General features: G+C 40.4%; 1 protein-coding gene across 1 annotated transcript in view; it reads right to left on the bottom strand.

Moving 5' to 3' along the window:
- LOC137049211 (NACHT, LRR and PYD domains-containing protein 12-like) overlaps positions 1-16,676 on the bottom strand; it is a 64,125-nt gene that overhangs the window by 11,974 nt on the left and 35,475 nt on the right. The window contains exons 8-10 of the mRNA XM_067427674.1: positions 15,758-15,925; positions 15,487-15,654; positions 14,507-14,680 (exon numbers count right to left, since the gene is read on the bottom strand). Of these exons, the coding sequence (XP_067283775.1) occupies positions 14,507-14,680; positions 15,487-15,654; positions 15,758-15,925 (510 nt within the window). The remainder of the gene's footprint in view (positions 1-14,506; positions 14,681-15,486; positions 15,655-15,757; positions 15,926-16,676) is intronic.

Here is a 16,676-nt window from a genome sequence, read left to right as displayed (position 1 = left end):
GAGCCTCATCATTAGAGCGTCCGGCTCCCGTGCGGAAAGACTCCGAGTTTGAGCCTCATCATTAGAGCGTCCGGCTCCTGTGCGGAAAGACTCGAGTTTGAGCCTCATCATTAGAGCGTCTGGCTCCCGTGCGGAAAGACCCGAGTTTGAGCCTCATCATTAGAGCGTCCGGCTCCCGTGCGGAAAGACCCGAGTTTGAGCCTCATCATTAGAGCGTCCGGCTCCCGTGCGGAAAGACTCGAGTTTGAGCCTCATCATTAGAGCGTCTGGCTCCCGTGCGGAAAGACTCCGAGTTTGAGCCTCATCATTAGAGCGTCCGGCTCCCGTGCGGAAAGACTCGAGTTTGAGCCTCATCATTAGAGCGTCCGGCTCCAAAAATAATTTTTGTCTTTAGTGATTTTGCCTTCCAAAAAATAAGAATTTTTAGCAGCAGTGTTTTATTTTTGGATAAATTGAGAACTTACAATTTGAAAAGTTCTGAAAGACATTCAGAAGTAATAGATCGCTAGACATGCCTCTAAAAGAGCCGTCATGAAATGTGTGATATGATAAAATGAACAGTAAACCATTGAAATGTCTGCCTGTATCGCAGGGCGTCAGCACAACATGTGAACAATAACAACTCAAATTCAGCTTCCTTTTTATATAAAAATATTGACAAGACAACCAGCAAAAATGTCTTCCCATTCTTCTTTGTATGCCCTATTTTCGCTGTTATCTTTCCTCTTGAGACTCTTTGATAGTGCTATTTTAAATGTTAACATCACTCTGCACTCGATGTAATAATAATCGTACCTCCAGCACGCAAACGATTAAAAAATGCAGTTTAGTACATGAGGATGCCAAGGAATAATTCTAAAAGTGTGAAAGTATGTTACGTGATGTCAAATAATTATTACAATAAATAGCTTCCATATGTAACAAACTAATTCAATTGCATTTATTCACAATATGGTAAGTGGAAATAATAAAACATAGTCCGTTAAGAGCGTGACTCAAACTGTCACAAACGGTGGTGAAGTTTCCACCAGCGACCACCGGAGGTCGCACTCTCCAGAGTATTGAGCTCATACGGACTGCATTTCCCACGCACCCACATTCTGGGACTGAGTAGCACACACCTGTTCTTCATCACACAGACTCTTTAGCCCTGAATACACAGCCAGTGCGAAGTCTTGTTTGCCCCGGCTGCATTACTAAACGTTATTTTCCCTGTGGCCTGACTCTGCCTTACTCTTTGTGACGATCCTATTCTGCCGGCCTTTTGTTCATTGTTTGCCAGGAATCTGGACTCTGATTGTTTGCTGCCTGCCCTGACCTTATGCCTGTTCTGACAATTCTCTCTGCCCTTCCTCTGACACTGCTGTTCTGCCTGGTGAGTCAATCTAAGCCTGTTTGTTCTCTGATACTGTGTTATTTAAATAAACTGCTCATGGATCCCAACCAACCTGACCCTTCGTCACACAAACATGCCATTAATGGGCTTATAGAAGTCCTCTTTTATTGTTTGAGTGATTATTTATCCATTCTGCCTCTTCCACATGTGTGTTTTAGCACAGGGGTCTGTGTTGCAATTTGGTGATTGAAGATACTTGCCAGGTTACATGTCACTAGGCAAATGCTTAATTAATTTGTAAAAAAATTTTTTTGATAAGCTCACTACTAGTGATGCAAAGTCCGATTCCTTTCCGCGAACCAGTTCTTTTCGCACAGTCCGGCTCAATGAACCGGTTCAAAAAGCCGATTCATAGGTTCCTGATGTCATCATGCAAAGATACACATCTCTTTTCAAACAACTCACAGCTTGTTGGACACGAACCAACGTTGCAAAGACCGATTCAATTCAAAAGAGTATGAAGCCGAATGCTTGGCAGGCTACTTTTATCTCATTATTTGTCATTGATTGTCATGTTATTATATTAAAAAAATTCAGGTAAGTAATCTGTGTGTCACTGCATATTGAAACAATCTATTAAAGCTATTTCGTGAACACATTGTGCTGATTATTGCCTTTTCATTCGCTCAAATTAATGGTGTTATTTTGTTTTGCAGTTGCACACATTGATTCACAAACACAGATGCCTTCTCAAGCTCCCCAACAGTCACATACTCACTGTGCTGTTTCTGTTTAGACCCCAGCCTCTTGTTTCTCTCCACCACCTTAAGAATTGTTGTCCAAGAGGAAAACTGACTCAAACGCCTGAGGATGTCATTGCAGTTTCTGACTTCTGTTGCAAGCACCTGAATTGTCTTGACTTCAGGATCACCAACAAGTAATTCTGATGGGGTGCTGGGTGTTAGAAGTAATTTACGTTCCCAGAGAAACTTCGGTCCTCGCAGCCAGCTTGTTGAATGAATGTCTGAAGCACGAAAACCTCGGGAAGCATGATCTGCCAGGTTTTCTGCTGTGTCCACATAGTGCCACTGACTGGGATCACTGTTATCCCTAATCAGCTGAACACGAGTCGCAACAAATATGTGGAACCTGCAGGCATCATTGTTAATGTACCCAAGCACAACTTGGGAGTCTTTCCAGAAAACCTCTTCATCAATCTTTGTCAAGTTCACCCTTTAACATGACACTGAGTTTCGTAGAAACCACAGCTGCTGCGAATTCTAGTCTTGTGATACTTTTGACCTTTGAGGGTGCAACCCTTGCTTTTGCCAACACAAGACTGCAATGGACTTCATCCTTGTCATTTTGGTACCTAAGGTAAGAACATGCACCGTATCCCACACAGCTGGCATCTGAAAAATGATGCAACTCCACTCTGACAATGTTATGGAAGTCATATAGTTCCCGCTCTTTCTGAGGGATCTAAGCAGGCTAGAGCTGCTTCCTCATTTGAGTTGAATTTATGGAGGCGTAGGCCTCCTCTTTTGCACAACTCCTATGACTCAGTAATCAGTTTCTTGGCTTCCTCAACCAATGGGATGCTGACTAGCCCGTCATCAACATAAAAATTATTCTTCACAAATGTTGATGCTAGTGGAAAGATAGCTTTGTGTTGCCGGGCCGGATGTTTCATGCCAAAGTTAGCACATCCCGGAGATGAGGCGGCTCCGAAGAGATGAACTGCCATCCTGTATTCCTGTGGTTCTTTCTCCAAATCTCCACCTTTCCACCAGAGGAATTTCAGATAATTCTGGGATTCAGGAGTGACAGAGAACTGATAAAACATTCTTTCGATATCGCAGATGATCGCCACAGCCTCCTTCCAGAAGCGGCAAAGAACTCCTACCAGAGGATTGATAAGATCAGGCCCAGTTACTAGAGTGTCATTTAGTGAAACGCCATGGAATTTGGCTGAGCAGTCAAATACAACTCTTAGCTTGTCTGGTTTTCTGGGGTGATAGATGCTATGATTTGGAAGGTACCACTCCGTCTCTCCTGCAGATGTTGTAGGGGCAGGCTCTGCATCACCCCTGTTAATTGTTTCTTCCATGAATGTTTTGTATTGATCATAATATTGCTTATTGGTCTTTAATTTCTTCTTCAGGCACTGCAGGGGAACTGTGGCTAGCCTCTTGTTGTTTGGAAGGTTGGATGGACTGTTGCCCTTGAAAGGGAGGGGCATCTCATAATGTTCATCTTTCCTCTGCCTGATGTTGTCACTGAGGAACTGTATGAAATGAACATCGTTCTGTGACACAATGGCCCCATTCACACTGCAGGCAAAAGTGGCCCAAATCTGATTTTTTTGGGGGGTCAAGTGACCAAGTCAGACCTCTTCAGAGGTAGTGTGAACACTCAAATCTAGCCCAGATCTGATTTTTTCTAATGCGCCGCAGTGTGAACAACCAAAGCGGATATGATGCGTATTTTACGTCAATCTATGTCAACATTTGTCTCAATTATGCACCAGCACTAACTAGCTTAGTGAACACTCATTGTTTGGTTCCAGCTGAGCCCGCGCAGCAGGGCTGGGTGACGATGAGAAAGCATAGTCGCGGATCAAAAAAACACTCTTCCGTTCCGATTAGAACATCAAACCGGTTCTCTCCACTCAGTGACGGACCCACTGAGGATCCTGTTGAAAGTGCCCTAGTTATTGGCGATTCTATTACACGGAACGTGAAAATAGAGACACCAGCCACCATAGTCACATGTTTACCGGGAGCCAGAGCGCCTGACATCAAAGCAAATTTAAAAGTGCTGGCTAAAGCTAATCGTAAATTCTCTAAGATTATTATTCATGTTGGCACTAATGATGTTCGACTTCGCCAGTCGGAGATCACCAAAATTAACATTAAAGAGGTGTGTAAACTCATAAGTACGATGTCAAAGGCCGCATTTTTCTCTGGTCCCCTCCCTGCTAAAAGGAGTGATGAAATAGTTAGCAGATTATCATCACTCAATGGCTGGTTGTCTAAGTGGTGGTAACATTTTTAACTTTCATTATTCAAATCAATTGACTGATTGTTAGGCTGCATTAACTAGGTCAGCCGGAACCGGGAACACTTCCCATAACACCTGATGTACTCGTTACATCATAAAAAGAGTGGCATCTACACTAATGTTAGTCTCTCTGTTTATCACGGATCTGGGCCCTGTCCGGATCGTATGGTGGACCTGCCTGGACATGACCAACGCATCCTGGACTGTCTGCTGAGCCGTTTCAAATGGTGTCTCCTCTGAATTTGCCTCACCGGCACGACATGCTCAAAACCCGTCTCCGGCGCAATAATTCCGATCTTTCATGTTTTCATACTCTTGTGTAATCGACGCCCCATCCTAAATAAACCTGTCTCTTCCGTGATACCCTGAAATTTTGAATATTCCGATCTAATATGATTTCTGACCTGTAAGGTTGCCAGAATAATAATCTTACACAGTGCATTAATAGGCCAGAGGAGAACTGGCACCCCGACTGAGTCTGGTTTCTCCCAAGGTTTATTTTTCTCCATCATGCCCTGATGGAGTTTTGGTTCCTTGCCACTGTCGCCTTTGGCTTGGCTTGCTCAGTTGGGGACACTAACATTATGATTAAAGTTATTCAACTAATTATACAAATACAATTTCTGAATTAGGTTTTAATTAATTCTATAAAATATAATACGGATCTGCCAACATTGTCGCTATATGATAAATTAAAATAAGCTGATAACATCACTGTTTTCTCCAGAACAACTGTACAGCCAAATCTAATTTTGTTGCAATATTATCCTGTTTGACACTGTGAAGCTGCTTTGACACAATCGTGATTGTAAAAGCGCTATATAAATAAAGTTGATTGATTGATTGATATTGTTCTTTTGCACATGCAGGTTAGTTTGAAACCTGTAACAGTTCACACTGAAATTAGATTTAGGCCACATTTTAAAAGGTAATGTGAACAGCCAAACAAAAAATCAGATCTGAGCAAAAAATCTGAATTGAGCATTAGGACTTGCAGTGTGAACCATATTTATGGCCATATTTATCTTCATAAGTTATCTCAGTGAAGTCTGATTCGAGGGCTTTAAGAACATCTGTCGCCGATGGAATTGGCAGTTCCTTTACTGTGAGCCGATGCACAAAGCTCTGACCTCCTACATCACAGTCTTGAAGGGGTGGTAGCTCTTCTGCCAAATGTCTGAGATGAGGCCACTGTAAGGCATTTTTTAGGATTTCTGTTTCCTTCGTTGGGACGTAAGACTTGTCCACCGGGATAAAGTCACGGCTATAGGCCTGCTGTATTTGGGTATGGTTCTTGGAGTGCAGTCCTCAAACTTGTAGACCATGGACGTTCTTGCTAGATATGATTGTGTCAATAGCCATCATAGTACTCAGATTCAGTTTTACTGGTTGGGCATCAACATTCAGCTTGTCAAGTACATCATCTAAGACAAATGTTGAGTCACTCTGTGTGTCCAGTATTGCGTACGTAAGTACTTCTCTTTGTGGCACATGTATTGAAGACACAAGGACTGGGACGATACTTGAGGTAGCAGAAGTACATTGTGTTGATGCATGGGATACGACCTTGTGCGTTTCCAAGCTTGCATGGTTTTCTGTGGAAGTGGAGCTATTCGTTGTTGCTTCCACAGGTCTTTGTTTTCTATCTTAATGCAAGCAGGTTCGGTGACGACGGCTGCATATGGTGCATGTGTCGCCTCCTACAATCTTTGGTCATGTGACCCTTCCTCAGGCACCCAAAACAGAGCCGATTTTCACAGATGAATGCCCTTTTGTCTTCACTACTCTTTGCTGCGAAGGTGGGACATTTGATGATGTTATGAGCATCAATTTTACAGACGGAGGAAGGTGATTTTGGCTTACTGCCGTTTGGTTCGTTTATCTTGAGCGGAACTCTTTGTTCGTGCATTTGTGTTGAGAGCTTTGGCTCTTTTTGGTAATCTTTCATCTGTGGCCCTGAAGTTCATCAACAATGGAGAAGCAATAGGGTTACAAGCTATCCGTGCCTCTTTGTTCAGGAACTTTGTGAAGCATGCAAGATCTGGATAGCTTCCGGATGTGTCAAGTTCCTCCACAACAATTCGACTCCACTTGCGCACAATCCATTCTGGTAGCTTTTTGAGTAACTTGTGGTTTTCCTCGCAATCGTTGAGGATAGCCAGTCCTTTGACGTGTGGAATCGCCTCAGTACAGCCTTGGAGAAAATCAGCGAACTCTTGTAGTGCAAGCGGGTTGTTTGTGTTGATCTTTGCCCATCTCATGAGCTTATCTCAGAAAGCTTTTTGTATGATGAACAGGTTCCCATATCTGTCTTGTAAGACTTTCCATGCTTCATTGTATGCACTATCGGAATCTCGATAAAAGAAACCTTCTACAGCTTACGCGCCTCTCCAGCAAGATAATTTGAGATAAAACATCTTCTCACTTGGTGGGAGGGGTTTTCTGTCAATAAGAGCTATGAATGATATCTTCCAATCTGTGAACTGTAAAGGGTTACCACTGAACGTGGTTGATTCAGGGACTGGCAAGCGGTTCATGCTTAATGAGCTGACGGTTGCTTGGGCTAGACTGACAGATTCCTGAGTCATTGTCACTTCAGGAGCAGCTTGATGAGGTTTGAATGATGCAGCATCAGGATTTAATTGATCTCAGTTTCCCTTTTGAAGCAAGCAGGGCTGGGGCTGTAATTAAACTCCTCATCATGGTTCTCAAAACCTTCAAAATCGTCATATGCCCTCACACGAGCTGCTGCTATGGCAACGTCTTTTGCTGCTTGCAAATGCTGCAATTTGGTTCTCTCGTTCCAACTGTTGTTGCAATTCCAACTCTTTGTTTCATTTCTACTAACATTTTTGCCTCTTTAAGTTTCCATTCACACTCTAACTTGTGAAGATGTGCTTGCTGTGCTTGGATTTCTTTCATGGCTTTTGATTGTTCTAACTTAGCTGCAAGTTCTGCTTGAGCATCTACTCTACTGCTGTGGGTACTGGCTGAGCTGGGATGGTTGCTCAATCTTTCCGGTGACTCCGCTGAGCTTACCGTTTCCGTTTTAGTGTGGCCAAAGACAGACCCATATTCATCTTTGTTTAATATTTCTCTTACCCTTTCCTTTTCAAGTTGGTAATTATAATTTTGATTAATCATATCTAGACGGTTACTTATGAGGTCACAAATGTCCTTTGTTAGCGTAACACAGGCATCCATTTTCTTTACAATCTCTGGTGTGGTGTTACTGTTACATAGAGTAGGTTCATACTGCTGGCTTACGTCATCATTCCTTGCTTGAATGTCCTGCTGTAATTTATTAAGGTCTTCTGATGAGCAGAGAGTTTTTAAATTTGACCTAGTCTCCCTTGCTACCAGCTTCCAAGAGTCATAGGTTTTGTTAAATCCTCTCACGTTTTCTGGTGTCTTGGTCATACATCTCTTGGCCTTTTTCTGTTAGCTTTGTTTCATGTGAGCTAGACCTGCATGGGGTGTCTTTTTGTGACATCTTATTTGTTTATGCTGCTGCTTTAAGTCGAGTGTAGCCTTTGATTGTCCTATGCCTGAATTTACACTTGTAAGCTGCAGTTATCTTTTACCACAGAGTAACGTTTGTGCCAAGCATTAACAGATTATGGACATCAAAATATTTTTTTAGCATAAAACTGTAACAACAAAATTCCCTCTCAACCTTTTCATAAATAGACACGACACAAGCAGATGGGCCAGTTTCTTGAAACAGTCACTTTTTTTTTTTTTTTTTTTTTTGGAAGCGTTAAGGAAGTAACAATTAGCTCGCAAGTTATTTTGACCTTATAATACCACATATTATTTAAGTCTCTTCAGTTATTTTGTAGGTGTACGTATGTGGAAATTGTCCCCTTTTAGCATTTTTGCTCCTTGGCATCCAGTGTCGCTTATTGCATCTTTACACCTAAAGCATACTGTCCATTTTAAGTCTTGCCTGGGCCCGGAGCTAGATGCAAGCGAAGTTGGACTTTCGATGTGATGGCGTCAACTTCTCACCAGAGATGTCTGGGCTGGTGCAGCAATGAGTTTTCGCTGTAGCGGCCCCTTGGATTTAATGATCAAGATTCAAGACGCAGAGAGTTTCAAATGGGTGTCAATTTATTTCTTCCTCTCAACAAGCACCCAGCAGCACAATCATCATGAACACCGTGAAAACTCATTCCGCTCTCCAAGGGCGCTAATCAAAGTGTTTCCACCATCCTCTAGTAATGCTCTCTAGCTTGACACACTCTCACAGTTCAGAACTCTAATGTGTTAACAAGTTTACCATTCTTCCGACGAAACACGAGCACCGCATTGCGAAGAGAGAGCAGCCGGAAGTGTTAGCGTCACAGAAAACATCAAAAGAAGAAAACGGTCCGTTTTTCAAAATAAAAGCAGAGCGAACAAGGAGACTCTGAAGAACTACAATGTCTTTTATTAACATAATATAATAATGTGTTGGAAAATATTAATATGATTTATCAGACATTTATAACCTTCACCTGAAGTGGAGGGTGAAATGTCTGTAGACACAGAGCCTTATCAATCGAGCTGCAGGCTCAAACTGTGTTAACTCCCGATGCCGATGATGCTCATTCATTCATTCATTCATTCATTCATGCTAGTGAAGCAGCGCAAGAGAGAATGAGACCACTAACTAATCTATGAACACTTAACAGTCAAATCCTTATACTGAATGCCACTAAAAAAAGCACAGGACCAATAAGTTCAAACCTAATAGCCAATTATAAACAGAAATTCCTCAAATAAAAAATAGACTATATTCGTCAGCACGTTACTGTATTGTTGTTCGTTACCACGGCAACCATTTGCGTGTGAGGGTTTGTCTGAAAGCATCTAAAAATTATCTGTAGACATGACGAGGGGCAAAAATATCACAGGAAAAGCTTAACGTGTACCTACAACTGCATTATTTATCTGTATTTTCTTCATTAGGATGTGTAAAGCCAGTGACGAGTAAGTTTCATTCATAATGTTTCTACTTCATGTAACATGCCGCTCATACTGGAGTAAAGCCATTGTCATCATGTGATCACGGAAAAACATTTCTTATGGCGTGGAGTATACTATGGTGGTTAGCTTGTGCCAGGGGCGTGGATAGTGAGCAGTTGGAAGTACCATCATACGTCACGATTAGGGCTGGGATAAACAATTATTTTTTTTAACGATTAATCTAGCGATTATTTTTTTTCGATGCATCGCTTAATCTAACGAGTAATTTTTCCTGTCCGATTCGGTTACGTTTCGATTATCGATTTATCTCCTCATTAATTGCCTAATAGCAATTTATACATGTTGATTTAATTATCTGAATGAAAAAACTAATTCCTTAACATTGCAATATATGTTTATTGCTTTTAAAATTCCAAAGTAAAAGACTATACAAGAACAATGCATTCAATAAAATCATAACAAAGTGCACACACGCACAAATAAATAGCTAAGTATAAACCAACAACAAACACAATATACGATTTTTCTATGTATGCAACTCAGCCTACAGGCTATGCCCATCGATTAAATATCAACAAGTTGGTTAATCAAATCCAGGGACACACTGCAAGCGTGAGCGTCTCGGCTGCGCGGCGTGTCCGTTTTTATTTCGGCTCCCACGTTGGAGTTTGCACACTGCCTGTGCCGTCAATATCATAGATATATGGTCAATAGGCTTCTGCCGACGTTGTCTTTGCTGTATCAGTAGGCTATTTATGTTTAACATTAAGTATAGGACTTCCCTCCGCATCAATAGACAGTGAAAACAGTTACATGTAGAGTGTATTACGGGCGTCAATATTCCGTTTAAAACTGGAATAGTCCTGGGATGAAACTGTGATCACTTAGAGGATGGATACCCTCGGTCACATCAGCGCGATTAGACAGTGAACATTTTAAATTTAAAACAGCTTATGTAGGTAGCCAATGTGCCCGATGCTTTCACTTGATGCAAACATTTGTTTTTGTGATTAAAATACATAAAATGTTACCAAAACATCTGTCTTCCTGTATGCAGAAATTTGTTTATGTAGCCGTGACAACAAAACATGTGCATGCGCGCCTGTGTTAAGAGCGCTTGCTCCGTGCGCACCGCGCGCCAACCCGCAAGCTTTGCACTTCTGAAAGTCTGAGGAGCCACTCGTGTGGCTACTATAGATATACATAATAAATAATATACTTAATTACATAATATACTTTATGATGTATATCTATGGTTGCTACTACTCTCCGGCACCACCATCTTTATTTTGAGTCTGACGAATCGACGCGCATATTTTGCCCCAGCCCTAGTCACGATGCACCACAACGTCCAATAGGAAAATTCGACTGCAGTAGCCACAGTTCAACCTTAAAAGGGCAGCACTAAGATGTTTTTACACCATATGTTATAGAATTAAAACACTTTATAGCCAAATGTCAAAACGTTAACTCGAATCAAAGAGCATTAATAAAACCCCAGTCTTGCAGATCATTAACTAAAAAAAGTTGGTTAAGGGTTTAGTTGCCCTTTAATAATAAACAGACATTTGCATAAAGCATGCATATTTGTCCATACCCATGTTGATTAGAGTATTAAAAACTTGAAACGTATTCATTTAGGATCAATTTATAACTGATAAAAATGTTTGATTAAGTTGTGATTAATCGTGAGGCAACTCATGACAATCGTGTGATTAATCACAATTAAATATTTGAATCAATTGACAGTCCTATTTTTTTTCCCTTCTTTTACAATCACCATTTCATTCATAGTGTCATAGTGCACTAGACCAGAAATCTAGACCCTAAATCGCACCCTAGCGGCAGCAAATCTCAATACACTTCTGAGCTGTAAAAACAGAACTCTGGTCGGGCCAATCCCATCGTGTATAGAGTGTCGGTGGGCGGCGCTTAACATAATGACGGCCGAGTTGGGCTTGCGTGCTACTAGTAAACACAGAAACTGGCGAACGGCGGTCTTTCGAATCAGCTTTGACCGCGACTGGCAGACTTTCTCTGAGAAAAGAACAAAGAACGGCACTGAAGACATTCTTAAACAGGGAAGATGTGTTCTGAGTTTTTACCGACCGGATACAGCGAATGTTTCATCTATCAGCTCTGCTTCACCTTCGTTACTCTGGTTGGTTGTAGCACTATCCTATCGCGTGCAGAGGGAGTTTGAAAGACAACGGTTTATCCTGCCTCTCGGATTGAGCCCTGTCAATGGTGAGTTTCCAGACCAAACATCTGGATGTGGGTCTGGCTTGTCAGGCTAATAGTGCACAGGAAACTAGGAGCATATGAGGATTAATCATTACTTGATCATTTAGTTATCTAATTAGCTTCAACACTGTTGTAGTATTACTTTTTTACTCTGTAGATTGGACTCATAGACACAGAGCAAGTGTTAATTTAAAACTGAAGTTATGCTTATTGGTTCCCGTCATCAAACTTATCTTTGACTATTGATGTTTCTGTCTTGGCTACACAAGCTACAGTGAGGAATCTTGGACTTATTTTTAATACCAGACTTTCATTTGATTCTTTTGTCCAGAGTACAGTTAAATCATCCTTTTTTCCACCTCAGAAATATAGCTAGATTACGTCCTATGCTAAATTTCTCAGTACCTGAAAAGCTGATGAATTCCTTTGTCATCTCTAGGATAGTGCCTTGCAAAAGTTTTCGGTCCCCTTGAACTTTGCGACCTTTTGCCACATTTCAGGCTTCAACCATAAAGATATAAAACTGTAATATTTTGTGAAGAATAAACAACAAGTGGGACACAATCATGAAGTGGAATGAAATTTATTGGATTTCAAACTTTTTTAACAAATCAAAAACTGAAAAATTGGGCGTGCAAAATTATTCGGCCCCTTTACTTTCAGTGCAGCAAACTCTCTCCAGAAGTTCAGTGAGGATCTCTGAATGATACAATGTTGACCTAAATGATTAATGATGATAAATATAATCCACCTGTGTGTAATCAAGTCTCCGTATATGCACCTGCACTGTGATAGTCTCAGAGGTCCGTTTAAAGCGCAGAGAGCATAATGAAGAACAAGGGACACACCAGGCAGGTCTGAGATACTGTTGTGGAGAGGTTTAAAGCCGGATTTCAATACAAAAAGATTTCCCAAGTTTTAATCATCCCAAGGAGTACTGTGAAAGTGATAATATTGAAATGGAAGGAGTATGAGACCACTTTAAATCTACCAAGACCTGGCCGTCCCTCTAAACTTTCAGCTCATACAAGGAGAAGACTGATCAGAGATACAGCCAAGAGGCCCATGATCACTCTGGATGAACTGCAGAGATCTACTGCTGAGGTGGGAGACTGTCCATAGGACAACAATCAGTCGTATACTGCACAAATCTGGCCTTTATGGAAGAGTGGCAAGAAGAACGCCATTTCTTAAAGAGATCCATAAAAAGTTTCGTTTAAAGTTTGCCACAAGCCACCAAGGAGAAACACCAAACATGTGGAAGAAGGTGCTCTGGTCAGATGAAACCAAAATAGAACTTTTTTGGCAACAATCCAAAACGTTATGTTTGGCGTAAAAGCAACACAGCTCATCACCCTGAACACACCATCCCCACTTTCAAACATTGTGGTGGTAGCATCATGGTTTGGGCCTGCTTTTCTTCAGCAGGGACAGGGAAGATGGTTAAAATTGATTGGAAGATGGATGGAGCCAAATACAGGACCATTCTGGAAGAAAACCTTTTGGAGTCTGCAAAAGACCTGAGACTGGGAGGGAGATTTGTCTTCCAACAAGACAATGATCCAAAACATAAAGCATAATCTACAATGGAATGGTTCAAAAATAAACATCCAGGTGTTAGAAAGGTCAAGTCAAATTCCAGACCTGAATCCAATCGAGAATCTGTGGAAAGAACTGAAAACTGCTGTTCACAAACGCTCTCCATCCAACCTCACTGAGCTCGAGCTGTTCTGCAAGGAGGAATGGGCAAAAATGTCAGTCTCTAGATGTGCAAAACTGATAGACATACCCCAAGCGACAAGGAGGAATGGGCAAAAATGTCAGTCTCTAGATGTGCAAAACTGATAGAGACATACCCCAAGCGACTTACAGCTGTAATTGCAGCAAAAGGTGGTGCTACAAAGTATTAACTTAAGGGGGCCGAATAATTTTGCACGCCCAATTTTTCAGTTTTTGATTTGTTAAAAAAGTTTGAAACATCCAATACATTTTGTTCCACTTCATGATTGTGTCCCACTTGTTGTTGATTCTTCACAAAAACATTAGTTTCATATCATTATGTTTGAAGCCTGAAATGTGGCAAAAGGTCGCAAAGTTCAAGGGGGCTGAATACTTTTGCAAGGCACTGTAGATTACTGTAACGCCCTTCTAGCCGGAGTCTCTAAATCCACACTTAACAAACTACAATATGTACAAAACTCGGCCGCCAGGATATTGACTGGGTCCAGGGTATGCAATCACATCACTCCAGTTTTGGAGGCCTTACACTGGCTCCCAGTCTGATTCAGAGTAGATTGTAAAATTATGATGCTGACATATAAAGCATTGCATGGCTTAGCCCCTTGTCATTTATCTGAGTTGTTAACTTCCTATAACCTAACTCGGAGACTGCTTTCTTCACAATCCAACTTGTTGGCTGTTCCTCTTACGATCTATGGGTGACAGGGCCTTTTCTTCATATGCTCCTGTCCTTTGGAATTCTCTGCCTCCTGATCTTAGGGAAGCACAGGGCTACGACATTTTTAAAGGTAGACTTGAGACTTATTTTTTTAAATTAGCATTTGATTGTTGATGTTACTTTTATTGTTTGAACTTTGTATTGCTTGTTTTTTTGTACAGCGCTTTAAGTTGCCTTTAAAGGCACTTTATAAAATAAAGTTTATTATTATTATTATTATTAATTTAACACTGACACTTTTACTGTGCTCTTTTACAGCTGTGCCCTTTTTTCGTTTATTTATATTATTATTATTATTATTATTATTATTATTATTATTATTATATACTGCATGTTTATTATATACTACATGTTTATTAAATTTTAGTGAGTTATGGAACAAAATCTACTACAACATAGTATAACTTATTAAACACTCTTCCTGCTCAACATACTTGAGTTTTTCCAGCCTGGAGTTTGGGTGGTTGCGTGTATCATAGAGCATCTTTACTCCTGAATATCCTGGGTGATTGTAGCTCAGATCCAGCTCTCTCATGTGTGAGGGGTTTGACCTCAGAGCTGCAGACACATAACCACAGCCTTCCTCTGTCACCATACAGCCAGACAACCTACAAACACACACAGCAACAGTCCACATTACATTAGTTTGGCAGTCAGACATCACTAACACAGTCATTTGGGTGGTAGTTGTTATTTTCTGTATTTTCAGTCTAAAAAAAAAGTAACAAAAGTGAAGTTAACAGAAACATGTATACTCCAGTGAAGTAGAAATATACTTATGAACAGGAACAATGTATTTCTACATTCTCAGTAAACACCAGGGGTCAAAACTTGAAGTGCCATTTTTAATTGATCTCACTGTCATTTCATAAAATATCTTTTTGTGGTCAATTATCATTATCCGGAAGAAATAAATATTCCCCTTCAAAACATTTCACATTATATTAAACAAAGTACAAAGTAAATAATGGATTTGATCCCACACAGCCAACAGTGGTGCAATACTTCCTCTGAAATCTTAGTGAAAGAAATAATATAAATAAATATAAAAAAAAAAATGTCAAACTTTGTTACTAAAATAAAATAGGAAGCTGCTTGCACACTCACAATTGTAAACACTACACTGAAATCCTTACTTCCAGGGTAATCAAAAACTTACTGGCCAATGAGAATCATTTGCTGCTTGCTCCGCCCGCATAAGGGATTTGTGCCAGAATGGCACACATTTATTTTTTCCAGTTTCAAAGAGTTTTTTTCTTTAGTGTTTAATTCATATTTGTATTAGTTTATTGAAAAGTTACATTCAAAACATTTAGCACAAATCTAATTTCATATTAGTCAAGTATGGCCAATCTGAGTGCAGTTGAGGAGCAGCGACTTTACAGACACTGCCAAAAAAAGGAAAAATAATTACCTCAGTATCTCCAGCTTCCAGCTCTTCAGTCCATCAAAAATAATCTTCACTCCAGAATCCTGCAGGTCATTGTTACTCAGGTCCAGCTCTCTCAGGACAGAGTTTGAGGATTGTAAAACTGATGACAAACTCTCACAACACTGAGCAGTGAGATTACATATGGACAATCTGAACAAGAAAAACAGTAATTGCATACTGAATAAATTCAACAGATTGATTTTTAGTAATTAACTTAATGGGGAAACACATTGAAAGTATTTGAAACTCAAACCTTAATATCTCCAGCATACAGCTCTTCAGTCCATCAGAAAGAAGCTTCACTCCTGAATCCTGTAGGTCATTGTTACTCAGGTCCAGCTCTCTCAGGACAGAGTTTGATGATTGTAGAGCTGAAGACAAACTTTCACAGGACTGAGCAGTGAGATGACATCCACATAGCCTGTGTAGAGAACAAAACAAAGGTAGGGTTTATAATATGGGGCCTGATGTATAAACATTGCATACACACAAAATGTATCAGGATTTTAAAAAAATAAACTAGGCATAAATCTGTGTGCACCGTATGGACACTCTAGACCAGGGGTCACCAGACTCCTGGAGGGCTGTTGTCATTGTTAGGGCCATGTAAAGCTGGGCATACACAGGTTATTTCCAATTTCGAGCCGAATTTTAATTAATACAACTTTTTTTTTTTATTTATTTTTTTTTTTTTAGAATGGGGCAATTTTCAGCTTTGTCGTGCATTGTTTGTCGTGAGGTGTTCAGGTAGTGGGAAACAAGAGGCAACAAACCTCTCCTTATCTGCAGTTGGATGAATTTCTGACAGCTGAAGCAGAGCTACGAACTGAACTATTTCCCTTCACTGTGTCTGTGCAAAAGCAGAAGTTAAACCATTTATTTTTTAATGCAGCAAGAAATAAAATGAAAAGAGGCAGATCTTTATGTTCTGTAGGAAGCTATCAAACTTGCAGCAATTTAGCAAACTATTGCATGCCTCCAGTTTGTGTTGTAAAATGGATAATCCAAGTCTTCCAAACCACCGTGTAGCCTTTCCAGTCAGTGCCTCTTTTATTATTTCAGCTACTTGATTGTTAATTTACTTGTTTCACTTCATTTACTAATTTATCTAACATTTGCTTAATGTTATTATCACGGGAAATGTGAATCGTTGTCCATCATTTGACAATTGG

This window comes from Pseudorasbora parva, chromosome 20 (genome assembly GCF_024679245.1).
Source record: "Pseudorasbora parva isolate DD20220531a chromosome 20, ASM2467924v1, whole genome shotgun sequence".
NCBI lineage: Eukaryota > Metazoa > Chordata > Actinopteri > Cypriniformes > Gobionidae > Pseudorasbora > Pseudorasbora parva.
Note: the sequence above shows the minus strand (reverse complement) of the source record. Positions and strands in the feature narration are given on the sequence as shown.